At 41.2% G+C, this 24421-nt stretch overlaps 1 protein-coding gene across 4 annotated transcripts in view; it reads left to right on the forward strand.

Annotated features, from left to right (window-relative positions):
• The window catches only part of LOC126253119 (ubiquitin carboxyl-terminal hydrolase 10-like), a 132524-nt gene that overhangs the window by 46336 nt on the left and 61767 nt on the right, over positions 1 to 24421 (forward strand). For all 4 annotated transcript variants that reach the window (XM_049954242.1, XM_049954243.1, XM_049954244.1 and 1 more), the window contains 4 exons: positions 5463 to 7166; positions 11351 to 11555; positions 12299 to 12542; positions 15915 to 16019. In XM_049954242.1, coding sequence (XP_049810199.1) covers positions 5463 to 7166; positions 11351 to 11555; positions 12299 to 12542; positions 15915 to 16019 — 2258 coding nt within the window. The remainder of the gene's footprint in view (positions 1 to 5462; positions 7167 to 11350; positions 11556 to 12298; positions 12543 to 15914; positions 16020 to 24421) is intronic.

Raw genomic sequence — 24421 nt, forward strand, 5'->3', positions numbered from 1 at the left:
TTTTTCTCCCAGTAAGATCGTTTGTGTTAATTTTTGGCGACGTAAGGAGTTTCTTCCACTCTCCTTACATCTAGGACCTGTCAACCTTCTGTTTTCGGACGTCGCTAAATTCTTGGGTCTTATGTTTGACAGAAAACTGTGCTGGTCCTCCCACGTTTCCTATCTTTCGGCTCGCTGTCTGCGATCCCTCAACACCTTCCGTGTCCTGAATGGTACCTCCTGGGGAGCAGACCGAGTGGTCCTTCTCCACCTCTATCGCGCCTTAGTGCGCTCGAAATTGGACTATGGAAGCATAGTTTACTCCTCTGCTCGGCCGTCTATTCTTCGTCGTCTCGACTCTGTCCACCACCATGGATTACGTTTAGTGTCTGGAGCTTTTTACACCAGCCCTGTGGAAAGCCTTTATGCTGAGACTGCTGAACCTCCGCTGTCCAATCGGCGAGCAGTCCTTCTGAGTCGTTATGCTAGCCATCTGTCTTCCATGCCTGCTAATCCAGCCCATGACATTTTTATCGACGCCTCCTTTGATGTAGGGTATGTGGGCTGCCCCTCCTCCCTACTACCACCGGGAGTCCGCTTCCGTCAACTGCTCCGTTATCTTTCCTTTCGCTTTCCTAAAACCGTCTTGACAACTTGGGGTACAGCACCGCCTTGGCTCCGTCCCCGGATCTGCCTGCTCCGTGACCTTTGTCAGTTTCCCAAGGATGGTACCCCTTCACTTGTTTATCGTCGGGCATTTGCTACTCTATGTGCACAAATGAAGGAAGCCGCATTTATTTACACTGATGGCTCGAAAACATCGTTAGGTGTAGGGAGTGCCTATATTGTTGGCGACACCCCAAATCAATTTCGGCTTCCCGACCAAGTGTTCGGTTTATACTGCGCAGCTTTACGCTGTTCTCCAGGCTGTCCACTACATCCGCCGCCATCAGCGGATACAGTATGTTATCTGCTCAGATTCTCTCAGCTCTCTCCTCGGTCTCCAAGCTCTTTACCCTGTCCACCCTCTGGTCCACCGGATTCAGAACTGTCTGTGCTTGCTCCACCTGGGGGGCATCTCGGCATTCCTCTGGCTCCCGGGACACGTTGGTATCTGTGGAAATGAGGCGGCTGATATAGCGGCCAAGGCTGCAGTCTCTCTTCTTCGGCCAGCTATTCAGTCGATTCCCTTCACCGATCTACGGAGCGTTTTATGTCGTCAAGTTGTTCTTTTATGGCACGCACATTGGTCGACACTTACACATAATAAATTGAGGGATGTGAAAGCTCTTCCTTGTGCTTGGACCTCTTCCTCCCGAACGCTTAGTCGGGAGGAGGTAATTTTAACTCTACTTCGGATAGGCCACTGTCTTTTTAGCCATCGATCCTCCCCCACTCTGTCCCCACTGCTCTCAGCTGTGGACGGTAAGACACCTTTTAATTGAGTGCCCCTATTTTACTCCGTTACGCGCCCGTCTACAGCTGTTGCCTGATATATCGTCCATTTTAGCAGATGACACGCGCTCGGCCGATCGCGTTCTTCAGTTTATTAGTGCCAGTGAAATGACGTCAGTCATTTGAAGCTTTTTTTGGGGACAACCAACCCCTTTCTGTAGTGGATTTTTAAGCCTTCCTTCTGCTTTTAGTTTCTCCAATTTTTTGAGTTTCGTTCCCATTTCTGCTGGTTTCCATTTTCGGTTTTTACTGTTTCCTACGTCACGGACCGGTCGCTAATGACCATAGCAGTTTTGTGCCCTGGGGGGGGGGACCTTAACCCTTTCAATGCTACAGACTTGCTGTCTGTATTCCATGCTGAGGCACCTTTTGTTACGGCAGTATTGGTCACCAAATGCTGGTGCCTGTGCTGAGCGATAGTGTTCTGGTTAGTATGAGATAATTGTCATCCGATCTTACAAAACTGTTAGGTGAAAAAATTTGAGTTGTGCCCATCTTAGTGAGAGAGACCTTCACTCAATAAAGAACTGAACTTATTTTCGTTATCCATCATACTGCGCAACGTCAAATTAAGTAAGACATTGCATTAAATTTTGCAGAGGTAAAAACCTACTGCGTAAACTTTGCATGTGGTTGATTTCAGCTCATACATTGCAGCGAATGAAATGTTAATAAGATATTGAAAATTTATTTAAATTGAAAGCAGAACAGTGTCTCATCTCATTCTTGAGTTATTGGGTTTTATATCTGGGAGAACACCTGCAGAGGTCCTCAGCAATTTAGGAAAACCCAAGTGGCATGCATATACATGTCCTCGGCACCTGGGGAATGGCATAGAACAACATTTATACATGCCCACAGCAGTGAAAGATTTAAGAATTTCCATGTAGGCAATGTACTACTGGATTTCGTTGAATGCTAGAAAAAATTTCTAAACCAGGGAGAGTGTTAAACATGTGCTTTTATTTGATGCTTAAAGTATTAAGTTATAGAATAACATAAGAAAAGGAATATATGCCTTAAACTGAGTTGAGAGTGTAGTTTAGCCATTTCTGTTAATTTAACTTTTAACACATTCTACAAACAGCAACCATAATCTCCAAAAGCTGTGAAGTTATTAGTTATGTGCCATTATATATTATACAGGGTGATTCTAAAAGAATACCAAAACTTTAAAAATGTGTATTTAATGAAAGAAAGATAATATAACCTTCTCTTATACATCATTACAAAGAGTATTTAAAAAGGTATTTTTTTTTCACTCAAAAACAAGTTCAGAGATGTTCAATATGGCCCCCTCCAGACACACGAGCAATATCAACCCGATACTCCAACTCGTTCCACACTCTCTGTAGCATATCAGGCGTAACAGTTTGGATAGCTGCTGTTATTTTTCGTTTCAAATCATCAATGATGGCTGGGAGAGGTGGCGGAAACACCATATCCTTAACATACCCCCATAAGAAAAAATCGCAGGGGGTAAGATCAGGGCTTCTTGGAGGCCAGTGATGAAGTGCTCTGTCACGGGCTGCCTGGCGGCCGATCCATCGCCTCGGGTAGTAGACGTTCAGGTTTCATAACTAACCTTTTTCGTAGGACTCTCCATATAGTTGATTGTGGAATTTGCAGCTCTCTGCTAGCTCTGCGAGTCGATTTTCCTGGGCTGCAAACAAATGCTTGCTGGATGCGTGCTACATTTTCATCACTCGTTCTCGGCCGTCCAGAACTTTTCCCTTTGCACAAACCCCCATTCTCTCTAAACTGTTTATACCAACGTTTAATACACCACCTATCAGGAGGTTTAACACCATACTTCGTTCGAAATGCACGCTGAACAACTGTCGTCGATTCACTTCTGCCGTACTCAATAACACAAAAAGCTTTCTGTTGAGCGGTCGCCATCTTAGCATCAACTGACGCTGACGCCTAGTCAACAGCGCCTCAAGCGAACAAATGTACAACTAAATGAAACTTTATAGCTCCCTTAATTCGCCGACAGATAGTGCTTAGCTCTGCCTTTTGTCGTTGCAGAGTTTTAAATTCCTAAAGTTGTGGTATTCTTTTTGAATCACCCTGTACTATCAACTAATCAGATTTTTAAATGATGTAATTATAGCTTTATAATCATTCAAATAGAAGCAGATTAGTAAGATTTCTGTCTTGTATAATTTTAATTGACATAATCACCCGCCAAAGGTTGCACAATGACCAAACATAGGCTAACTCAGAATTTGTTTTTCTCTATCATGTTTTATTTTTGGTGGGTTTACCTTTAAATAAGAGAGTGAAGTTAAGATAACACAGTACCAGAAGTTTCGCGCATCTACAGATTACAGTGTGTTGTTCAGTTTGAAGTAGTTATCCACAGCAACATCCAGTCTTACTGCTCTGGATGCAGGAGCACCAAACACAATCACACCTGAAATATCTGTTAAAATGGGGTAAAATTGTTGCCCCATTCAACTTACAGACTTTTCATAATTTTCTGTGATACCCCATGATACACTGTCTGCATGTCCTACGTATGTTATTCATGTATGTTGCCTCTATAAACAAAGGTAATGAAGGACTCAGCTGTAAATGTAAGATTACAAATTAACTAAGTAGCTAAAAATTTAAAACCAGATTATCACAAGGATGCTAAAGACCATAGCAAAAGTTTTTATTATTTTGTGTAAAGCCCCTTTTAACTATAAACTGTGTTTTGATTGGCTACTCAAGATGAGTGAGTCTACTGCAGGGCCTCTGGCATTTTATTCCTGTACTGTATCTTGGCTGTTTCGAGTGGTCATTTTCGGTTACACATCAGTGCCTAAATTGTGTATGGCGTGAGAGCTGTCTGGTGTGTATTTTAGCAGAATTTGAAAATGAAGTTATGAAGGATTATTCTATGAAAAAATCGAACTATAACAACAAAATGTAGATAGTCTTCTTGACCACAGCAGAATTCATAGTAAAAGTTCTTGTCAAAGGTTGTAATTACACTCCTGAGATCTAAAAGAATGGGAAAAGTGTTGCCCAAACATTTCGGAATATATACATTTATTTGCTCAAGGAAATATGTACTTTCAAATACGTCAAACAGTGTTTAGAACACAGTAAATAGTGCTTTTTTTGCTTTATCCTTTGTATCTTATTTTCTTGCTAATTGCTAATAAACATAACAAATTATTTTTGTCATCAAATAATTCTGATGTTTTTCATTTTTTCGGATAATTTGTCATCAAAATACATTTATCTGTGTATGGTTTTATTCATGTATAATGCAGCCTTTTCCTGTAAAGTGTAAGAACTTTATTTCTTTCAGAGATTCTCTCTCTTGTAGGAGAATATTAGTAGAAAGAAGTGCTAGGACCATGCGTAACCTATCAGTGTGTCACTATAACAGAACAAACAACACAGTAAAGTTAGGAAGATGCAGAAGCACATTTTTTTTTAAAATGGAAGTAAGATTGGCCAGAGTAACTTTAGATGCTGGCAGACACTGCCATTGGCCACTGTTTCTGTGCTTGTGTAGTGTGTGTGGTGTGCAGCATAATTGAAATTTAAAACTCCACATCATAAGCTCATAGCGTAGTGTTTGGCTACTGACTTACAAAAGGTGCACACACTTAGAGCAGTCAGTTTGGACCAGAAAGCTGCTTGTGTAAAACAGGATTAAGTTTGAGTGCATATCAAGACCTAGTGCAAATCTCAAATGTTAGTACATTGGGCATAGGAATGATTTATCCGGTACTGCAGAAACTGTTAGATGTGAATATTCCACTGCAGTTGCTTATTCCACATAATCATGGCCTAATTGTGTTCTGAAAACTAGTCATATAAATGCTTCACAGCACATACTTAATTCACATGAATTATAGGTTCAGTAGCAAACAGCATTTAGCCAGGTTGTGTGTGTTATAATGATGTTATTTTTTCTCACTTGTGTGCTATACATTTGGTATTGTGACAATCATTTATTTTGTATGGTACTGTTTGAGTGTTTTACTCAGTAAATTGTTTTAAAATTTGGTTTCATTTTTCAGAGGTTGAATCCACTGCTGTTGCAGCAGCCGCAGCAGCAGCTGCTGCTACTGCACAAGAAACTGCTAACCCGAACCCTGTAGCAGCTGTTGCACCGGCATTGCATCACCATGTTCGGGATCATTCACCCCAGCATGTGACTTCACCAGCACAGTCACCGTACCACACTGCCTTGCCCCATCCTCAGCCACCTGGTTCTGTAGTGCCCATACCTCCTCCCCCATCATCAGTGACTGTACCAGCCCCTGCTATGACAACAGTTTATCAGATGGTTGCTCCACATATTCCTAATGTTTTTGTCAGCAATTTGACAACTAATGTTAATGTGCATGGTTACAATACCCCACCATATGGTAGGCACATACCTCCTCAGCAAGCTTACCAAGTACAAGATGTCAATAGCACACCAAGAGACAGTACTAGCAGTTCAGGAAGGCGCCAAAAACCAGGAAAAGTTGGATCTGCCAGTAGGAGACAGGAAATTCAGCATCAGTTTCGTGGGCATGATGTGCAGCCAGATACTTCCCCCGGTGGTGCATCTTATCAAGTAATCCCATTTGTGCATCCATTTACTTACTACCAGGCTCCAGAACATACGCCGTCTCAGCATGCAGCTCCCGGAACACACTTTTTTATGCCAGTATATCCTGCTCCCGTGTACCCTCCTTTTCATCAGCAACCTGCTACAGCGGCACCAGTTGTGTATGGTACAGATGTATCACAGCAACATCCTACGGAAACAGTTGAAGCAATCAGCTTCCCTACAGAAACAGTTAGAGATGAACGATCAACGGATGGGTACTGTGTTGAACCGTCTTCAGTTCCAGTTGTGGAGCCAGTAACTACAAACTCTGTAATTTCAGATTTGAATGAGCAAGAGACTACTGAATATAATCAAACACCAGAAACTATTCCTAGTGAAGGTTTACAGGTTACCCCATTGTATGATTCTTCATACTCTGGAGTTAACGCAGAATCGTCGAGTTTACCGGAAAATCAAACCCACAATTTTTCTGGTGATGGAAAGGAACACAGTGGCAATGCATTTGTAGAAGAGGAAAAAGAAACATCTACCCTAGTTGATAGGAGAGACAGTGATGGAAACAGTACAGTTATCAACAAAAGTGAAACACCAACTGTTGCGAGCAATGAGACTGTTGAGACTGTGAGAGTTGAAAACAGTGCTACTGCTCAACAAGAACCGGTTTTAGTTGATACTAAGGCCAAAACAAATAACTTGTCACCTGATAGTCCTCCAAAATCATCTGGTCCTTTTCAAGAGACCCTTGTTACAAAGTTACCCAGTGCTGCTGATACTACTACTACTACTACTACTACTACTACTCAGATTCCAAGGCGTACTGCAGTGAACACTACAGCAGCTCTTATCAATAGTGATGAAGTAAACCAAGCCTCAACACCTGGCTCTGGACGGTCATGGGCCAGTCTTTTCAGTCAAAACTGGCACAGCTCTCCTTCAGCAGCTGCACTTACGAACACTGTAATTACTGGAACACCAAAGCCACGTGCAACTGTACGGCCATTCCAGAGTGAGTTGATGGCTTCAGCTGATGGTCCAATTTCTAGCTATAAAGCTCAAGATTCTCAACCGTTAATGGATGCTCCAGCACCTGCTGTTGATACCAAAAACTTTCCTCAGCTCACAAAGTCTGCTGCAGATAATCCTCACCTCTACAGATTGGGAGGTAGGCACCAAAATAAAATACTGATACGTAGGCCAACATAATATAGTGTACCAGCAAGATATTTTTGTTCATTGTTATGGTTCAGAAATGATTTGTTTAATATAGCTGTGTTGCATCTCTTAATGTCAGATGACGCACAGTCCTGCTTACTCTGAAAACTTTTACTACTGTAAGTTTTGGTACAGGATATTTTCTGCCAAAATGATGTCTCTTTGTTTTAAATTATGTAATTTCTCTTAGTGTGTATAAGTCAAATAAATATAATGAAATAAAAATTTACTTTTCATTTGTATAAAACTAAATTTTAAGAGTGACAAGTTTCAGACTCAAAGTTAAATATGTTTGTTGTTTAAACAACTTAAGAGACTTGATGAGTAATTATACTGTGTACTTAAATTGTTATATACACCACGAGATTGCCAAAACTTGTACTGGTGGTGCAGAAGATTGTTAGAATAAGATTAATGCAGATGGTAGTATGTTTTTTGTTAATAAATGTAAAAGCCCAATGTATTAGGTTGTAAATGTTGTATGCTTTAAATTTGAAGATGTTTGCTCATACTGCATTGTTACTTCCACTCATAACTGTGAAACTCATAGGAAGTTGTTACACTATGCACAGAACATTTTGAAGAACTTCCTGTGTCAGTTACATAATTGAAATGTGGTAGTGGTAACTGAAGATTTAATCTGTGTTTTACAGAGATGCAGAAGACAACAGTATGAGGGTTGATCAACACTTGTATTCTCAGATAGTATGAAAATTTGCTGTCAAGGGATTGTATTTTTTCAATTGAATTGAATACTTAAATTAGGTTTATTTCTTGCCTTGCCATAGGTGCAATAATGTTCATGAAGTTTGATCTTCTGGAACTGAGTTATTGCTGTCTGTCTGTCTGTCTGTCTGTCTGTCTGTCTGTAGGTCCCTGCCTCTCAGTAGATATTTGTCAGCCACGTAATGTCATTTGTTTTTGTGATTAGTTATAACCCTTTATCAGCTTTCCAGAGAGTGTGATTTTGATTGCATAAGTTTATTAACCCATTCACCTCCTGTTTAAGTGATGAAATTTGCAATGTGACAAATTTTCGGATATTGTGTGTATGATGTGCCATGAAGAATTTGTCTGTGTGAAGTGCAACTTCTATAAAATTCAAAAACAGATTTCCATGTTGCCCATGATCGCAACAGACCTTACATCTTCTAGAGGGAGCAGTTCTGTTTGCAGTTGACTTAGTTTTTGCCGGAGAATAATGCCAGCTTTTTCCTTGAAGTGTAAGTGGCTCATTGCATTGCTTCTTGGCAAGATAGTCACCTAGGGGAATTTTCTCCTGTTACTTGTGAATTTCATGCTCTTTGGATCTAGGTTCAATATGTGGTATGTGGCATTTGCATTCAGCATGACTGTATCTTGGAAAGTTAATTTGATAATCCACATAGCTTGTTATTTGTGGATGAAAAGATAAATGCTTCTCAGGCATGTCAGCTGTTTGTTTGTTGTACTCTCCGCATATTCTGATGTCTTCTGAACAGTTGATAGAAAGTAAATATCATTCAGCCCACACTACAGTAATCATATTACTAGCTGATATTCATATCAGTTCTTCCTTTTATTAGAAGGACTGGTCTAGAGGGTTGGCATAATTTCGTCAATGGTCTTACGAGTCAATTTCCAGCAAATACTTTAAAATCATAGCAGTACTCTATACCTGAAGAGCATTTGTAATTGATGTCTATAAAAATCTCTCTCTTTCATGGGAATATTATGAAAAGGACAGTTTAACTATTCACCATGTAGCGCAGGTGCTGAGTTGCAGATGGGCACAACAAAAAGACTACAAGCAAGTAAGCTTTCAACCAAAAGGGCCTTCATCGGAATTGAACACACACAATCTCTGGCCTCAGCAGTCAAGAGACTGTGGTCACACGCATTCTCTTGACTGCTGAGGCCAGAGACTGTGTGTGTGTGTGTGTGTGTGTGTGTGTGTGTGTGTGTGTGTAAGTGTGTGTAAAATTCTGGTGAAGGCCCTTTTGGCCAGAAGCTTACTTGCTTACAGTCATCTTGTTGTGCCTGCCTGTGACTCAGCAGCTCTGCTGTATGGTGAGTAGCAACTATCCTTTCCATAATATTGTCATTATTCCATCCTGGATTTCCCATTCTCTCTTTTATGGATTATATTGGACAAATTTCATTTATGAACAAATACTCTTTGAAACCTATCTAGCAGTTACAGAATATCAGGACATAACCTTATTCAGTTACCCTTCTGGTTTGTCAAACATGTTAATATTTGTGCTGGGGAACTCTGTGAGATGACCCTGACCCAGATCGAATATTCTTCATGTATTAACAATGAGAGCTGGTGAACCAGCCAGCCTGGTTGCTGTTTTTAGGTGATCTCCCACATCCCATTAGGTTAATACTGGGCTGGTACCCATGTCCTGCCTCAGATTCACACCACACAAACATTTAAAACATGCTCACACATTTGATGTGGACATAATGTGTGCACAGATTCTGTCCTAGGGATGAATGAGAGTGATGACAGTAGATATTTAGTCTCCTGAGACCCCTAAGCAGCAGCAGCAGCAGCTTATCCAGTTGGCCATGATGTTTTTCTGTGGATGGCTGGCAATGTGGAGATATCTGGAATTGTTCCATTGACAGCTTGTGTGTCAATTAGATTTTCATGCCTGATCGTTCATTTTCATGCCTGTGACATGAGAACAGAGGGAGCAAAGATTTACCTTCAGCTTATCAAATGTTACAGAAACCAACATAGTTTATCATTGCCTGACTTAGTTGCAGTGTCTGCTAGAGTTCTACTGCATAGTTCTGCTTCCATTAAGTGGAGTCGGAAAAGTAGTGCCATGTGGAAATTCGTTAACAACTTCTGAATTTATGAGTTTTGAGTCTTTTGTTCCAGATGTCATGGCACGTGAAAGTCTTATTTCAGATTTGTTGCTGTGTCTATAACTTTTAGGATTGCGTCAGTTTCTGTCATTTGTTTTTGCACAGTCAGTTACACATTTTGCTGTCATAGTGCCATATTTATTTTGTTGGCCTGATTTGTTGTATGGCATTTTGGGATCCCCCAACTGTCACCTACATCGTAGTGCCTTGATCATAATTTGGAATCACTTCAATCACATTTCAGAAAATAGCAAATTCTGTTGCCTTCTACTTCATTTGGATCAGTACGTGTATGTTCTCTAAAGCTGAGACTAAAACTTGTGTATGAATTCTGTTTTACATTCTTATACCCAAAGCCATTTGTTTGTGCTGTTACAAAGACTATGAGTAAATGAGAAAGCTACAAAAGAGCCATATTATGTCTGTAGCGGACAGTGTTGTCTGTACCCATAGTTACAGTGCAGTAATGTAACTTTGGTGATGGCTGTACCCTTTGTTGTTGCCAAAAGGATTAATTCTTCTGTAGCTTTGTATCAAGTACTTACCACAGTAAGTGAAAGACACATTGGCTCATTAATAAAAAATTAATAAATGACTCAAAGTATCTCCCGGAAAGTCCAATTTCATTACCTATATGTGCTCACATACTCTGAGTATGTATGTTGTGGACCAGACTTAATGTCAAAAAACAAAACCACTGTAACTTAAACACAATATTTTTCTTGTTTCTCGTGGCATTCATGTGACTACAGTGTTACTTCACAGAACATGCAACCAACCTTCAAGATCAACATTAACTTTCAACTAAAATAGACAGAAATTTTGGTTCCATAGATCTGATTCACTCAACTACAGCTGTGAACGAGAGCAGTGTGTACTTTATGCTATTACATTTAGATTAATGACCTCAAATACATGTTACTTGAGGTTTTCTTCCATTTGGGGTTTGTGTGATCTCACAGTGTATTGAAAATACAGTAGTTTTTCACTACTGTCAGAGCAAATTCACTCAGTGGAAATCTACAATATTGCAGTGTGGCATAATCCTTTACTTAGTGGAATCAATAGTGATTCAGAATCGTGTATGTGATTGACCCTCCTACTGAATCTAATACATCATGGTTAATTTTTAAGTGATATTTCATAGTAATTGATTCATTTTTAATTCATTTTTCATATAATAATTATTTTTTAGGCTGCATATAATCAGTGGTGAATATGTAAACTGTATTTCATGTAGTCATTCTATATGTGTGGTTGCATTTCGTTTAGAATTCCTATCACAGTATCAGCTGGATCACCGTGCCATAAGTCTCCAGCCACGTGGTTTGACAAATCGCAGCAATTGGTGCTACATCAATTCAACTCTCCAAGCCCTGTTGGCATGCCCTCCATTTTACAATCTTATGAAGGCACTACCAATACCATCAGCAACAAACAGGATGAGTTCGTCTTCTACACCTATAATTGATAGCATGTGAGTGCACTGAAATACATTTATCAAATTATGTCTGCCATTTGGCTCTGTTTACCATCAAATGACTAAGTTAACGATTAAAGTGACAGAGTCTATACTTATTGTTAATAAAAGATGCAGAATAGATAATGAAAATGAAATTTCAGTTGTGGATGTACTTTTCACAAAAATATTATTTGTTACAGAGCTGATATTTTCCTGTAAAAACCATAAGAAAAACTCATGAAGTAATTAGTGATTTATTTATTATTATTTTTTTTTGGGGGGGGGGGGGGGGGGGGGAGATCGTGACCCAGGAAAGAAACTGGTCACTTAAAATTCTTGAACATTGTGACTGATGAGTTAAAGAAACTCGCTGGTATTCAGCATATATGATTTGAATTCTGATCTTGTAACAAAGTAATTTTGGGAAGTAGGCTGCCGCACAGTAAATGAGAAGTTAAATAGCCTGATGTAAATGAAAATGAAAGAAGGGTTTAAAAGAAGTTACTGTAAACTACAGAATTTGGCATGTTGCTAAGGAAGTGAAAGTATATATATTTCAGTAACTTCATCATTCAATTAAACTAATAATTTTTTTTTCTCTTTTTGACATTTTCATAACATACTAACTAAATTAGAGTTATTTCTAATCCAGTGTGAAAAATTGTTTGTATGGGGTATGCGTTTTTGATAACACAAGTAATGTTAAGTGATCCCATAGAAATTTAGATCATGTTTTGATTTGAAGTTTGCATTCACAGAGTCCAGTTTGTAAATGAGTTCCAACCTATGCCTGTCGCCTCCCGTGTGGGCCGTAAAGAGAAGGCACTACGCAAGGATGATGGTACCATTGAAGTACAAAGTGGCATTGCATTTGAACCCAGCTACATTTATAAGATGTTAAATAGCATTCGAAGTAATACTTTCAAAGTTGAAGGTCGTCAGGAAGATGCAGAAGAATTTTTAAGCTGCCTTCTCAATGCACTGAATGACGAGATGCAGGAGGTTTGATAAAATTTATTATTTTTATAGCAATCAGTTTATCTTAATAAAAATTAATCTCTCACATTGAATTGAATTTTCATTAAGAGTGGCTACAGAGGCAGGAGACTTAGGAAACTATTCCTCCTCCAATGTTAAACAGATGTTTACCTTGTGTTTTATGTCAATTTTACGGGCTTAATGATATGTTCTCATTTGAGTGACAGTTAACAACTTTTTTCATGTGTGCTTTGTGTAGCCTGTTGATTAGTTTGTGTTATGATGAAAGAACTGAAGTTTGTGTTTCTTCAAAATTATTACAACCCACCAAAGTGAGATGGATAAGAATGGAAGTAAAACTACAAAACTTTAATATAAACATCTGGAACACTTATTTATGAGAAAGGGCCTAGAGTAGAGTAAGAATATATGCCTGAATATGTAAAATAGATATTTGTTTCCAAGGTAAAAGTGCACTTACGTTGTCCAATGCTTTTTCGCTGTACAGGTGTTGTTGTTGTTGGTTACAGTTCGCATAATGAATGATGGGAAGTGAATGTTACCAATCATAGTAAAATGTGGTTAGCCAGTCACTTTGTTAATTTGTAATGCACATAAATGTCCTTAACCCTTTCAGGTACATAAGAAAACTAAAGTGCTCTGTGGTAACTGGAGGTTTTATAAACAAAATATGTTGTTATTTCAAACATTTTTATTTGTACTGCTAAAAAAAAAAAAATGTGGGACATATTTGTCCCTGTGGTCCTTAAAGGACATTTACAGAACACATTACACTTAATACATTGAAAAATTACAGAGGCTGTGTATATGTTGTCTATTTGATGTGAAATTCTGCAAAACAGTTTCGGCTTGAAGTAAAGCATAAACTAACACCACACTGTTCACAAATATTGTAAGTGCGATTTTCAACACACTTTGAAGCACAATGAACACATCTCTTCCTTATGTCTGATTTTATCATTCTGTGCTCTGGACTCTGGATTGCAACAGGTCTGCAACCTTCTTGATGTTTTCACTACTGGTGATAAATTCCTTTGTCGACTTGAATATTTTCCAATTAGATTTCTCGCAATGCATTGTCTGAACTCTAGGGATGATAGTGTTGATTTGATTCTTCTGCCAATTTTGAATATATTACATACGCATTGTTTACACCAATGTCAAGAAGATCAAAGAAAATTCTCAGGTAATACTTAATCTTTGCCTTCCTGTCGATCTTTCTTCTGGTCCATAAGGTCCACCCCTCCCATCCACTTGTACTTTCTTATCATAAGAGGACACTGAACATTGATCTTTTCAGAAGAGTCACACTGACGCCTCTTCACTTACATGGTATTGGGGAAATAAAATTAGTCAGTAGAAAAACTGGCTTGTTATCCATCCATTTGAGGATTGTCAGACCATTGCTACTGAGACTGTATGAATCACCTCTTTTCATTTCCTTCTCAGGAAGGGAATGTCTTTGGGATGTTTTTATGATTGGTGCGCACTGTTCCACATGATCTGATATTTTGTAAACCGAGGTGATACTGCAAAGCTATGTAAATTTCACATACCAGTCTGGATAGTGATTTTGTCAGTTGCAGAAATATTGACTCACCAAGCCCTACTTCAGCCCCCCCCCCCCCCCCCCCAGTGTATAAATCACACTCAAATAGGTAGCCAGTTTCTGAATCACATCTGCACCACATTTTGAAACCCCATTTGACTGGCTTATTTTTGACATACTGTCACATTATATTACGTCCTTTGAATCTGATCATATGCTCATCTACAGATTGAGCCCTAGTTGCACTAAGAGATTCCTGGAAGGTTTTGTTCAAATGGGTAATTACAGGTCTCACTTTGTATGTGCAGTCTTCCTTTATTGACTGATCTGCATTGTTGGAAAAATGTAAGTACTTTCGAATCTCTTCAAACTGATGTAGTGGCATAATCTGAGCTATATAAGGAACACCTAAATCGGGTTCAGTTGCCCAGTAGCTTCTAAATATACGCAAAATAAAGTACCCCATTACCAGGTTCATATCAAGAAATGCCTTTATTTCATCTTCATTTGTGCTGAATGCGTTGCCTGATTGTTCTGCGTACCGAATACTTTCAGGAAGTAGTATATCATGCACCAAATCTTTTAGGCCAATATTGGAAGAAAAAATTTCAAATGGCTGCGGCATTTCACGATTTTCACTGACACTAAACAAAAGCACTTCCCAAATTCATGATTCATGTTATCACTGAACTGTCTTGGTTGGTAAGTTCTGGACCATTTAAATTCTGGTAAATCTGGAAGGGAATCAGGTACCTCAGCATTCGGTTCTGATACTTCGTCTGTATGCCTTCTTTTTCTAGATGGGCTGTGTATTTATTTTTCAGGATCTTCTGTAATAACATGTTCTCTTTCATCTTCCATATCTCCTTCAAGAAAAATTTTATCTTCTTCATCCAGTAACAGATTATCTTCATCACTACTGCAAGCCTCCAAAATCTGCATAACACTTTCATCAGTAATGAAAAATTCTCTTTTTCTGGAGCAAATGACCTAAAAGCAGATTTGAAATTATACCAGTACAAATTTTTTCCGCTTATTTAATAAAATGAAAGATAATATATTTTCAACCGAATTTTAAATACCACTCTGCTCGTTTTTTTTTTTTACCTAATAGTAACAATTTCATGACATTCAAAAACAAGTACACAAATTACCATTGTGGTACATTGGGACAACTATGTCCCAAAGAATGAAAATAAAGATTTCCACTGGTGAAATACAGTTATTTTCTAAATGAATGGCCTAAAGTAAAAGAGAAACTTGCTTGAATATACTTTCAAGGTTTGACAGTAAGGCAGAGAACACAATACGCACACAATAAGTGAATAAATTTGTGTGTCTGCTGAAAGTGAGAACCACCAACAATAACCGACGACTAAGCATAGTTATAGTAATTGTTGCCACCAAAGATGTACAATATTAAAGAAAACAAATATCTCTGCTTCAAGTAGAGCATCTGCAGCACGTGAACTGTGATCACAGTCCAATTAGTAAGGTGATTTATATGTGGGACAAGATATTTGTGACTGCCAAGATTATAAATTGCATTGCTACTTGTTTCCCTCACATCAATTTAAAATTGCTATTGGGTCCCAACCTAAACAAAACCTCGGAGATAGTGACATTTGGAAGAAATGGCCAAATATTTGTCAACTAAGAGTATACGATTGGGCCGTGACCAAGTATAATGAATTGCCAATTGCAGCATGCAGTGGAAGAACTGCAGATATCATTGGTGCACTTTTGCTGTTTCTAATGGTTTACCAAGTTTGTTCAGTCAGCTAGTCATAATCTTTTCTTTAATTTTGTTGTGCTCTTCCCTTCAGCTTATGAAACTTGTCCAAGACAATTCCCAGACAAACCTAAGCAATGGCGATATTGCAAATGGTGATGCAGGACAAAGTCAAGATGAAGATGAAACAGCATGGAAGGTAAGACAATGCTGAAAACATTGTGATTTCCAAATACAGTACCTAATGTATAATATAACATAAAATATAACCGATTGATTGCATGATACTAATTGGTTTTTACCCAAGCTCTATTCATGTTGTTGTGATGAATAGAGCTTGGATAAAATAAATTAATATTATGCAATCAATCAGTTTATAAATGATGGTGTAAAAATAAAGCAGTGAGTAAGAGAACATATAATATAATCAGTGTGTCATAAACTAGAGCTGCTAGAACAAAATGGATGGCATTTTTGCAATTAGCAATGCCAAATAACCCAGAATCAGTTCAAAAATTGCAGGCAACACAAAACCTTTTTATTCGTCAGTGTAGAAAATGCTGGACACAGGACCCCAATTCTAGATTACAGGGTAGTCTATTAGCCAAGTCCTGCATCTTATTTGTCAATAAGGGATGATCTCTAACAGAAAAGGTTTAATTGCATGGGTGGAATAAGGATGGAAAAGGATTGGTTGTGAAACTGAATACCATTTGGTGAGTGAGGGTAGGATTGTTGACTGATGTCCCTCATTATAAGGCACAACATGGTAGACAAAAGTGCTGCCACTGAATTTTTTAAAGCATTGCTGATATAAGGCGATAAGGAAAGCTTAAAGTTATTTACCTATTTATGTGGTGACTGTTTTGTTGTTGTTACATGAAGCAGTGGTATCTGTTTCTGGAGTACATGAGCAGGGTCTTGTGTCTGTAAAAGCTTTGCTAAGGTTGTCAACATTGAGAGAAATCTTATGTCCCTGTAGATAAGACACCTCGAAATATTAACAGATGACTGCTGTAGAAGTTGAGGTATTGAGGGGGTGATTGTTTGTAAGAGTAGAGATTCCTGTTGTAGTCATCAGAGAAGAGACAGACATCCAGGAAGGTAGCTTTCTGACTGGAAGAGGACCAGGTGGAGGAGATTTTTGGAATTCGTAAAAGGTCCTACTTCATGTTACTGTGTAAATGTGCCAGTAAGTTAGAGTTATAACAGTCCATTCAACAAAGGAAAATTGGTCGCAGTGGTAGGGGTGTGTGTGATGAACAACATACTAAAAATCGTGACCAGCAGAGTGCTAGCATTTAAAAGTCAATTTTTTGTTTTCCTTGAATATCTCAAACTATGACTTTTAATGAAAATGTTTCCCAATACAAAATGAAACTGCATTAAATAACCTAAAAAAAAGTCTTATTCATTTTTTCTCTAGGACTAATGGTTTCTACATTGCAAGGGATGTAAAAATTGCAGACTGTCAAAAATAGTGTATTAACAGTATAAAATTGATGTTTGTTGTTAAATGAAGTGGATTACGAACAAATATGAAACGTGTACCACATTTTAGTGCCATATAACTATTACATGGTAAATAATGTTCCGGGGGTGTGACTGAGAGGAGAGTGAGTAAGTATTCCTGGGGGGATGGAAATTGTTCATTAATAATTGCTGGAATAATTGGAAAGAATAGTTGAAAGAAATTTAAAGGTAATTTATGAATCTGTGCAGAATGCAGGGTGAACTTCAACTGATGCCAATATCAGCAGACCTTCAATATCAATGCTTTCAAGGTCAGTGTTCATAATTTGTCTTATGCACTGCTTCACATTAATTCCATTGAGTGTAGTCTTGATTGTGACAACGTCGATGCAGGATTGCTCCTCCACTGTTCGCACAAATTACTCCTGTCTGCCTTGAACCTCTTGATGCAGGATCTCGGCAGTGAGCAAAATGATGAACAGATAAGGGTGGACTTCTTCAATGTGTGAATAAATGTTGCTTTTCCAATAACTTTTTAGAACACTTTTAATATATGGTTAAAATACACATTTTTTAACAAAGCTGGTACGACGGATCCAAACATACATCCATACCCTACCACTTATCAAAACAAAAAGGTGAAGATACAGGAATTAATAAATTGAAGATCGTATTTCTTATTGTGTTTCATACAGATGTATCAAAATGTTATCCTTGCCACAAAACAACTCACTAATTTATCTTTGTCGGTGTCCATAACCCATTCAATTTACATATAGCTTACGCATAAGAAAAGAAAAGAACGAAAAAATAATATGATTCAGTGCAAGAGGGTGAGAGGGGCAGGGGGAGGAGGAGATGGTTGAGGAAAGGCAAGTCGTCAGCTTGTGGTCATGCACATTCCTCCTCCATAGGTGTGCAAACAGAAGAGTAAAGGATTGTCCACTCCCCCTACCCCACATCACAAGCTCATTTTTGTTTTTTTTTTTCAGCTTATTGAGTGAGTACTTACTTGCAGTCGTTATGTGAGCTATTGTGCAAAAAAGCTTCGCAGCTGGAGCTGTCAGCTGTCTACCACACTGAAGAGCCTGTTCCAATTGTAACATGCTTGTGAAAATTGTTCGCAGTGTTGGTTTCATTGTCTCCATTATCAATGGATGGAATACTTTTCACATTATTAGGGGTATCAAATGCATTATCCCAGACTCTACTCTCCCAACATCTGAAGAGACCCAGAGGCTTAAATTGGCTTGCTCTGTAACAGCAGTAGGTCACCCAGGTGTTACGGAGCTTCAAATATATCAACATATGTCGGGCAATATATTACAGTGGATTACTGTTCTAGGTTTGAACATTATCAGTCCTCTTCCACCAGACATTGACACCCTTCTTGCAATGTAGTACGCGGATACACTCAGTGCAGCCCACCCTGCAAGTGCCAGCAATTCCTGAATTGAATAGATTTATGCTATTCACCAGTTACACAGTTACTAATGAGAGAATTGCAAGAATTTTCCATTCATTCATTTACCACCCAGTGACTACAACACTGTTCCATTACTTAACAAAATGCTGTCAATGACAGACAGCAGCAAGATGCCACATTTACCAAACTGTTTCCTTTCCCCTCAACACTAAATCACTGACATAACATTTACAAATTAAGCACTTCTCAGCCATTGTTTATAGGAATGTTTTTCATAGAAGTTAACAAGTTTTGTACTCACTCAATAAACAAAAAAATGAATCCATAATATAAAAACAAGCTCAGTGAATTTATTTTGTCTATTTACATAAGAGAAATGCACAGGAAATGTTAGGGAGGTATAGTCTGTATATAAATTGAAAATGGTCTGTTGTTGTGCTGGGGAAGTTGCCTTTCCCAGAAGAATTCTATTGTTGCTGGACTGGATTACTAGAGAATCAATTTTCCCAATAGTAACATAGAACAATGTGAAGATATATACTTACACTGTCCATATGCTTTTTCTGCATTAGTTTCATATCTCCATGTAGCAACTTACATCTGCATGTGTTGCACACTGCGTCACCAATGATTCGTAAGGCGAGCTGTGAAAGGCCGGTATAAGTTTGTGAGATACCGTGCTGTGGCCTTTTGTGACACAGTGGGGTGGAGAGTGTCCGGAATCACCAGTGTTGGTTCTTCAAATCGTAGACCTATGAAGGAGGGAAGTGCATGACCACAATCTGGCCAGCTGCCTCCTTTCCTGATGCATCTATCCTCCTCCTCCTCCTCCTCCTCCCCCCCCCCCCCACCCAAAAAAAAAAAATCCCCTCCAGTCATTTACTGCTGTGGACACAATGTGTCCTTTAATATGGTTCTACTGGACTTACCGTATTTACTCGAATCTAAGCCGCACTTTTTTTTCTGGTTTTTGTAATCCAAAAAACCGCCTGCGGCTTAGAATCGAGTGCAAAGCAAGCGGAAGTTCTGAATAATGTTGGTAGGTGCCGCCACAACTAACTTCTGCCGTCGAATATATGTAGCGCTACACAGGCACGCTTTGCAGGCACAAAAATAAATACTGGTGCCAAAAACTCTGCGTCAGTAAATAAATTTTAAAAAAGGAGGAAGACGAGCTTTTTTTCTCCGCCCCGAGTTTCGACCACTGCATTTTCATACGTTATCCAACGAAGTAAATGCAAATTCTGTATTGTTCATCTTCGAATGTAGCAGCATTTCAATGTACTACGAAAATCCGACTGGCAAGACTGTTTGGGATGTTTGTCAATATGGCCAATTCTATGTTCTGAATTTTTTCCCACCTGTGAGAAGAGATGGTTGCTAATAGGAACTTTTATGAATTGTGAATCACATGCAGTATTCTCTTTACCATAAGAATAATCCGAATATAAACATTTTGCCATGTATTCCTTTGTGTTTGCTGCTATCTCATTTAAATCCTGTCTGCCTAATAAACTACGAAACTAGAGTGAGACAACAGCAAACGCGGAAGAATATACATATTATGTCACGTTCATATTCGTGTTATTCTTATGCCTAATAGTGATATAGTCAGAAATGAAGCATGGCAATTGACTAGATTTTTAAATCGAAGATGACTAATTTCTGTGCAGAATGTAATGTACTAAAGATGCGCCTGCAAAGATTTTCAAACGGAGAAAAATTTTCACTAAACTCTTTTTCAGAACATCTTCTATCATACGCAGTCTATTATTTGGTTCTTGTTGATCATTATCAAAAAAAGCAGCAGTGTAAGTAACAACAAATAGCGTTCTCTTGTCATTGTTTCGCTAATGAGAGAATTCCTCTTTTTTTTATTGTAAACGGCGGTAGCGCGCACAAAAGCAAGCCATGCCGTGAGCGGCGACAGGTCGTAAACACTCAATATCAGAATACGACAAACAATGGATGACACAGTACAGTAATGCATTTTCAGCTTGGAGTGACATAAACACCTATAACAAAGAGAACGGCACTTATCAGATCAAAGAAAAATAAGCAATCAATTCAAACCAGATGAAGCACGTGAAAAAGGAAGGGTACCCGTATGAATACCGATGGAGCGAACGACGCATAGCAATGGCTAACTGGTAAAGCTTAACTGCTAAGCTTACGACTTGAACCAAACTACTGTAGCTGTATCGTCATTCATTCGACCTAAATTGTTTCTCACTCATTCGACCTAAATTGTTTCTCATATTACAGTGGACCAACTTTGTTTCGATGTGGAGGTGCGGCCTAAAACTTTTCTCTCCCCTTGAATTTCGAGTCTCAAATTTCAGGTGCGGCTTAGATTCGGAAAATTTTTTTTCCCTTGATTTCGAGTCTCATTTTTCAGGTGTGCCTTAGATTCGAGTGCAGCTTAGATTCGAGTAAATATGGTAGATGTGGTACAAACATTTAATATTGATTCCTAACCCATTTCATTTAACAGTAAACATCAGTTTCATACAATTAAAACTCTATTTTTAATAATTTGCAGTCTTTCCATCCTCTGCAATGCGGAAACTACCATTCTTAGAGGGAAAATGGCTAGGACCAGGAAATGTAATGCATTTTAACAAATCACCCCCCTCCCCCCCTTCCAGTCTGCCTCTTTTGGACTTGGCTGACTCAGCTACGGAAAACTCTAATATTATGAATATCTCACATATGCCTTGGATGAAAAATGGACCCCAAAATATGATGACCTTGCAGTGGAAATCAAACATGAGAGTTGGAACATGGAATGTACAGAGTATGTTTAAAACAGGATCCTTCCGAAAACTTCGCAAATAACTAGACATTAACAATGTAGCAATAGCAGCAATACAGGAAACACGACTATTAGATCAGAATATACAGGATATGGATAAGTACACAATATTCAGCAGTGGTAAAGAAAATGGTTATAACGAATTTGGAATGGCCTTCTGTGTACTAAATTATCTTCTACCTTCAGTAATAAAGTTTGAAGCCATTGATGAAAGACTATACTATCTTAGAATCAGGTCAAAGTGGTTCAACTTGTCACTAATAAACTGTCTTGCACCAATTAATGACAAAGATGATGTAATAAAGGATAACTTCTGTGAAAACTTATCAGACCTGTGAAGCAAACTGCCAAAACATGATATCAAGATAGTAATAAGCAATAGGAAAAGAGGATATTTTCAGACCAACTATTAGAAAAGAAAGTGTGTGTGAGGAAAGTAATGACAATGACATTCGGCTGATAAATTTCACTGCATCTACAAATATGATCATTAGCAGTACTACCTTCCTCCCTTTCCCCCCGCGCCGTCGTCCTCCCTATCCCCCTGCCCCACCTCCTGCCCCACCCCCTGCCCCACCCCCTGCCCCACCCCCTGCCCCACCCCCTGCCCCACCCCCTGCCCCACCCCCTGCCCCAACCCCACCCCCTGCCCCAACCCCACCCCCTGCCCCAACCCCACCCCCTGCCCCAACCCCACCCCCTGCCCCAACCCCACCCCCTGCCCCAACCCCACCACCACGCCTCCCCCACCCACTTCCCCACCCCCTTACCCCGCGCCAACGTCCTACCCCTCCTCCTAACCCTCCCCCTTTCCCCGCGCCAACGTCCTACCCCTCCCCCTAACCCTCCCCCTTTCCCCGCGCTGTCGTCGTCCCACTCCCCCTCACACTTTCCCCGCGCTGTCGTCGTCCCACTCCCCCTCACACTTTCCCCGCGCTGTCGTCGTCCCACTCCCCCTCACACTTTCCCCGCGCTGTCGTCGTCCCACTCCCCCTCACACTTTCCCCGCGCTGTCGTCGTCCCACTCCCCCTCACACTTTCCCCGCGCTGTCGTCGTCCCACTCCCCCTCACACTTTCCCCGCGCTGTCGTCGTCCCACTCCCCCTCACACTTTCCCCGCGCTGTCGTCGTCCCACTCCCCCTCACACTTTCCCCGCGCTGTCGTCGTCCCACTCCCCCTCACACTTTCCCCGCGCTGTCGTCGTCCCACTCCCCCTCACACTTTCCCCGCGCTGTCGTCGTCCCACTCCCCCTCACACTTTCCCCGCGCTGTCGTCGTCCCACTCCCCCTCACACTTTCCCCGCGCTGTCGTCGTCCCACTCCCCCTCACACTTTCCCCGCGCTGTCGTCGTCCCACTTCCCCTCACACTTTCCCCGCGCTGTCGTCGTCCCACTCCCCCTCACACTTTCCCCGCGCTGTCGTCGTCCCACTCCCCCTCACACTTTCCCCGCGCTGTCGTCGTCCCACTCCCCCTCACACTTTCCCCGCGCTGTCGTCGTCCCACTCCCCCTCACACTTTCCCCGCGCTGTCGTCGTCCCACTCCCCCTCACACTTTCCCCGCGCTGTCGTCGTCCCACTCCCCCTCACACTTTCCCCGCGCTGTCGTCGTCCCACTCCCCCTCCTACTTCCCCCGCGTCGTCGTCCCAGTCCCACTTCCCCTCCCCGTGCAGCGGCGTCATCCCTCTCCTCCTCCCTCTTGTCCTTGTCCTCCCCCTCTTCCCCCCTCCCAGTTTCTCCCTGTCGTAGTAGTTGTCGTCCTCCTCCTCCTCCTCCTCCTCCTCCTCCTCCTCCTCCTCCTGCTCATCCTTCTTTTCTTCCTGTCCTCCTTTTCTCTGTCCACCACCACTATCCCATCCCCCCATCGCCATGTCCAACCGCTTCACATCCCCTTTACTTTTCTCTGTCTAAATCCTCCCCCTCCCATGTTTTCCCTGCCCATCCACACCCCCTCACTCACCCCCTCACTCACCCCCTCACTCACCCCCTCACTCACCCCCTCACTCACCCCCTCACTCACCCTTCCCAACCACTCACCCCCTCACTCACCCCCTCACTCACCCCCTCACTCACCCCCTCACTCACCCCCTCACTCACCCCCTCACTCACCCCCTCACTCACCCCCTCACTCACCCCCTCACTCACCCTTCCCAACCACTCACCCCCTCACTCACCCCCTCACTCACCCTTCCCAACCACTCACCCCCTCACTCACCCCCTCACTCACCCCCTCACTCACCCCCTCACTCACCCCCTCACTCACCCCCTCACTCACCCCCTCACTCACCCTTCCCAACCACTCACCCCTCTCCCTCCCTCTTTGTCCCTGCCCAACCACTCACCCTCTCCCTCCCTCTTTGTCCCTGCCCAACCACTCACCCTCTCCCTCCCTCTTTGTCCCTGCCCAACCACTCACCCTCTCCCTCCCTCTTTGTCCCTGCCCAACCACTCACCCTCTCCCTCCCTCTTTGTCCCTGCCCAACCACTCACCCTCTCCCTCCCTCTTTGTCCCTGCCCAACCACTCACCCCTCTCCCTCCCTCTTTGTCCCTGCCCAACCACTCACCCTCTCCCTCCCTCTTTGTCCCTGCCCAACCACTCACCCTCTCCCTCCCTCTTTGTCCCTGCCCAACCACTCACCCTCTCCCTCCCTCTTTGTCCCTGCCCAACCACTCACCCTCTCCCTCCCTCTTTGTCCCTGCCCAACCACTCACCCTCTCCCTCCCTCTTTGTCCCTGCCCAACCACTCACCCTCTTTTTTTCCCCTTCTCCCTGCCCAACCCTCCTCCACCCCCTTCTCCCTGCCCAACCCTCCTCCACCCCCTTCTCCCTGCCAAACCCTCCTCCACCCCCTCCTCCACCCCCTTCTCCCTGCACAACCCTTCCC

Source organism: Schistocerca nitens, chromosome 4 (genome assembly GCF_023898315.1).
Source record: "Schistocerca nitens isolate TAMUIC-IGC-003100 chromosome 4, iqSchNite1.1, whole genome shotgun sequence".
Classification (NCBI taxonomy): domain Eukaryota; kingdom Metazoa; phylum Arthropoda; class Insecta; order Orthoptera; family Acrididae; genus Schistocerca; species Schistocerca nitens.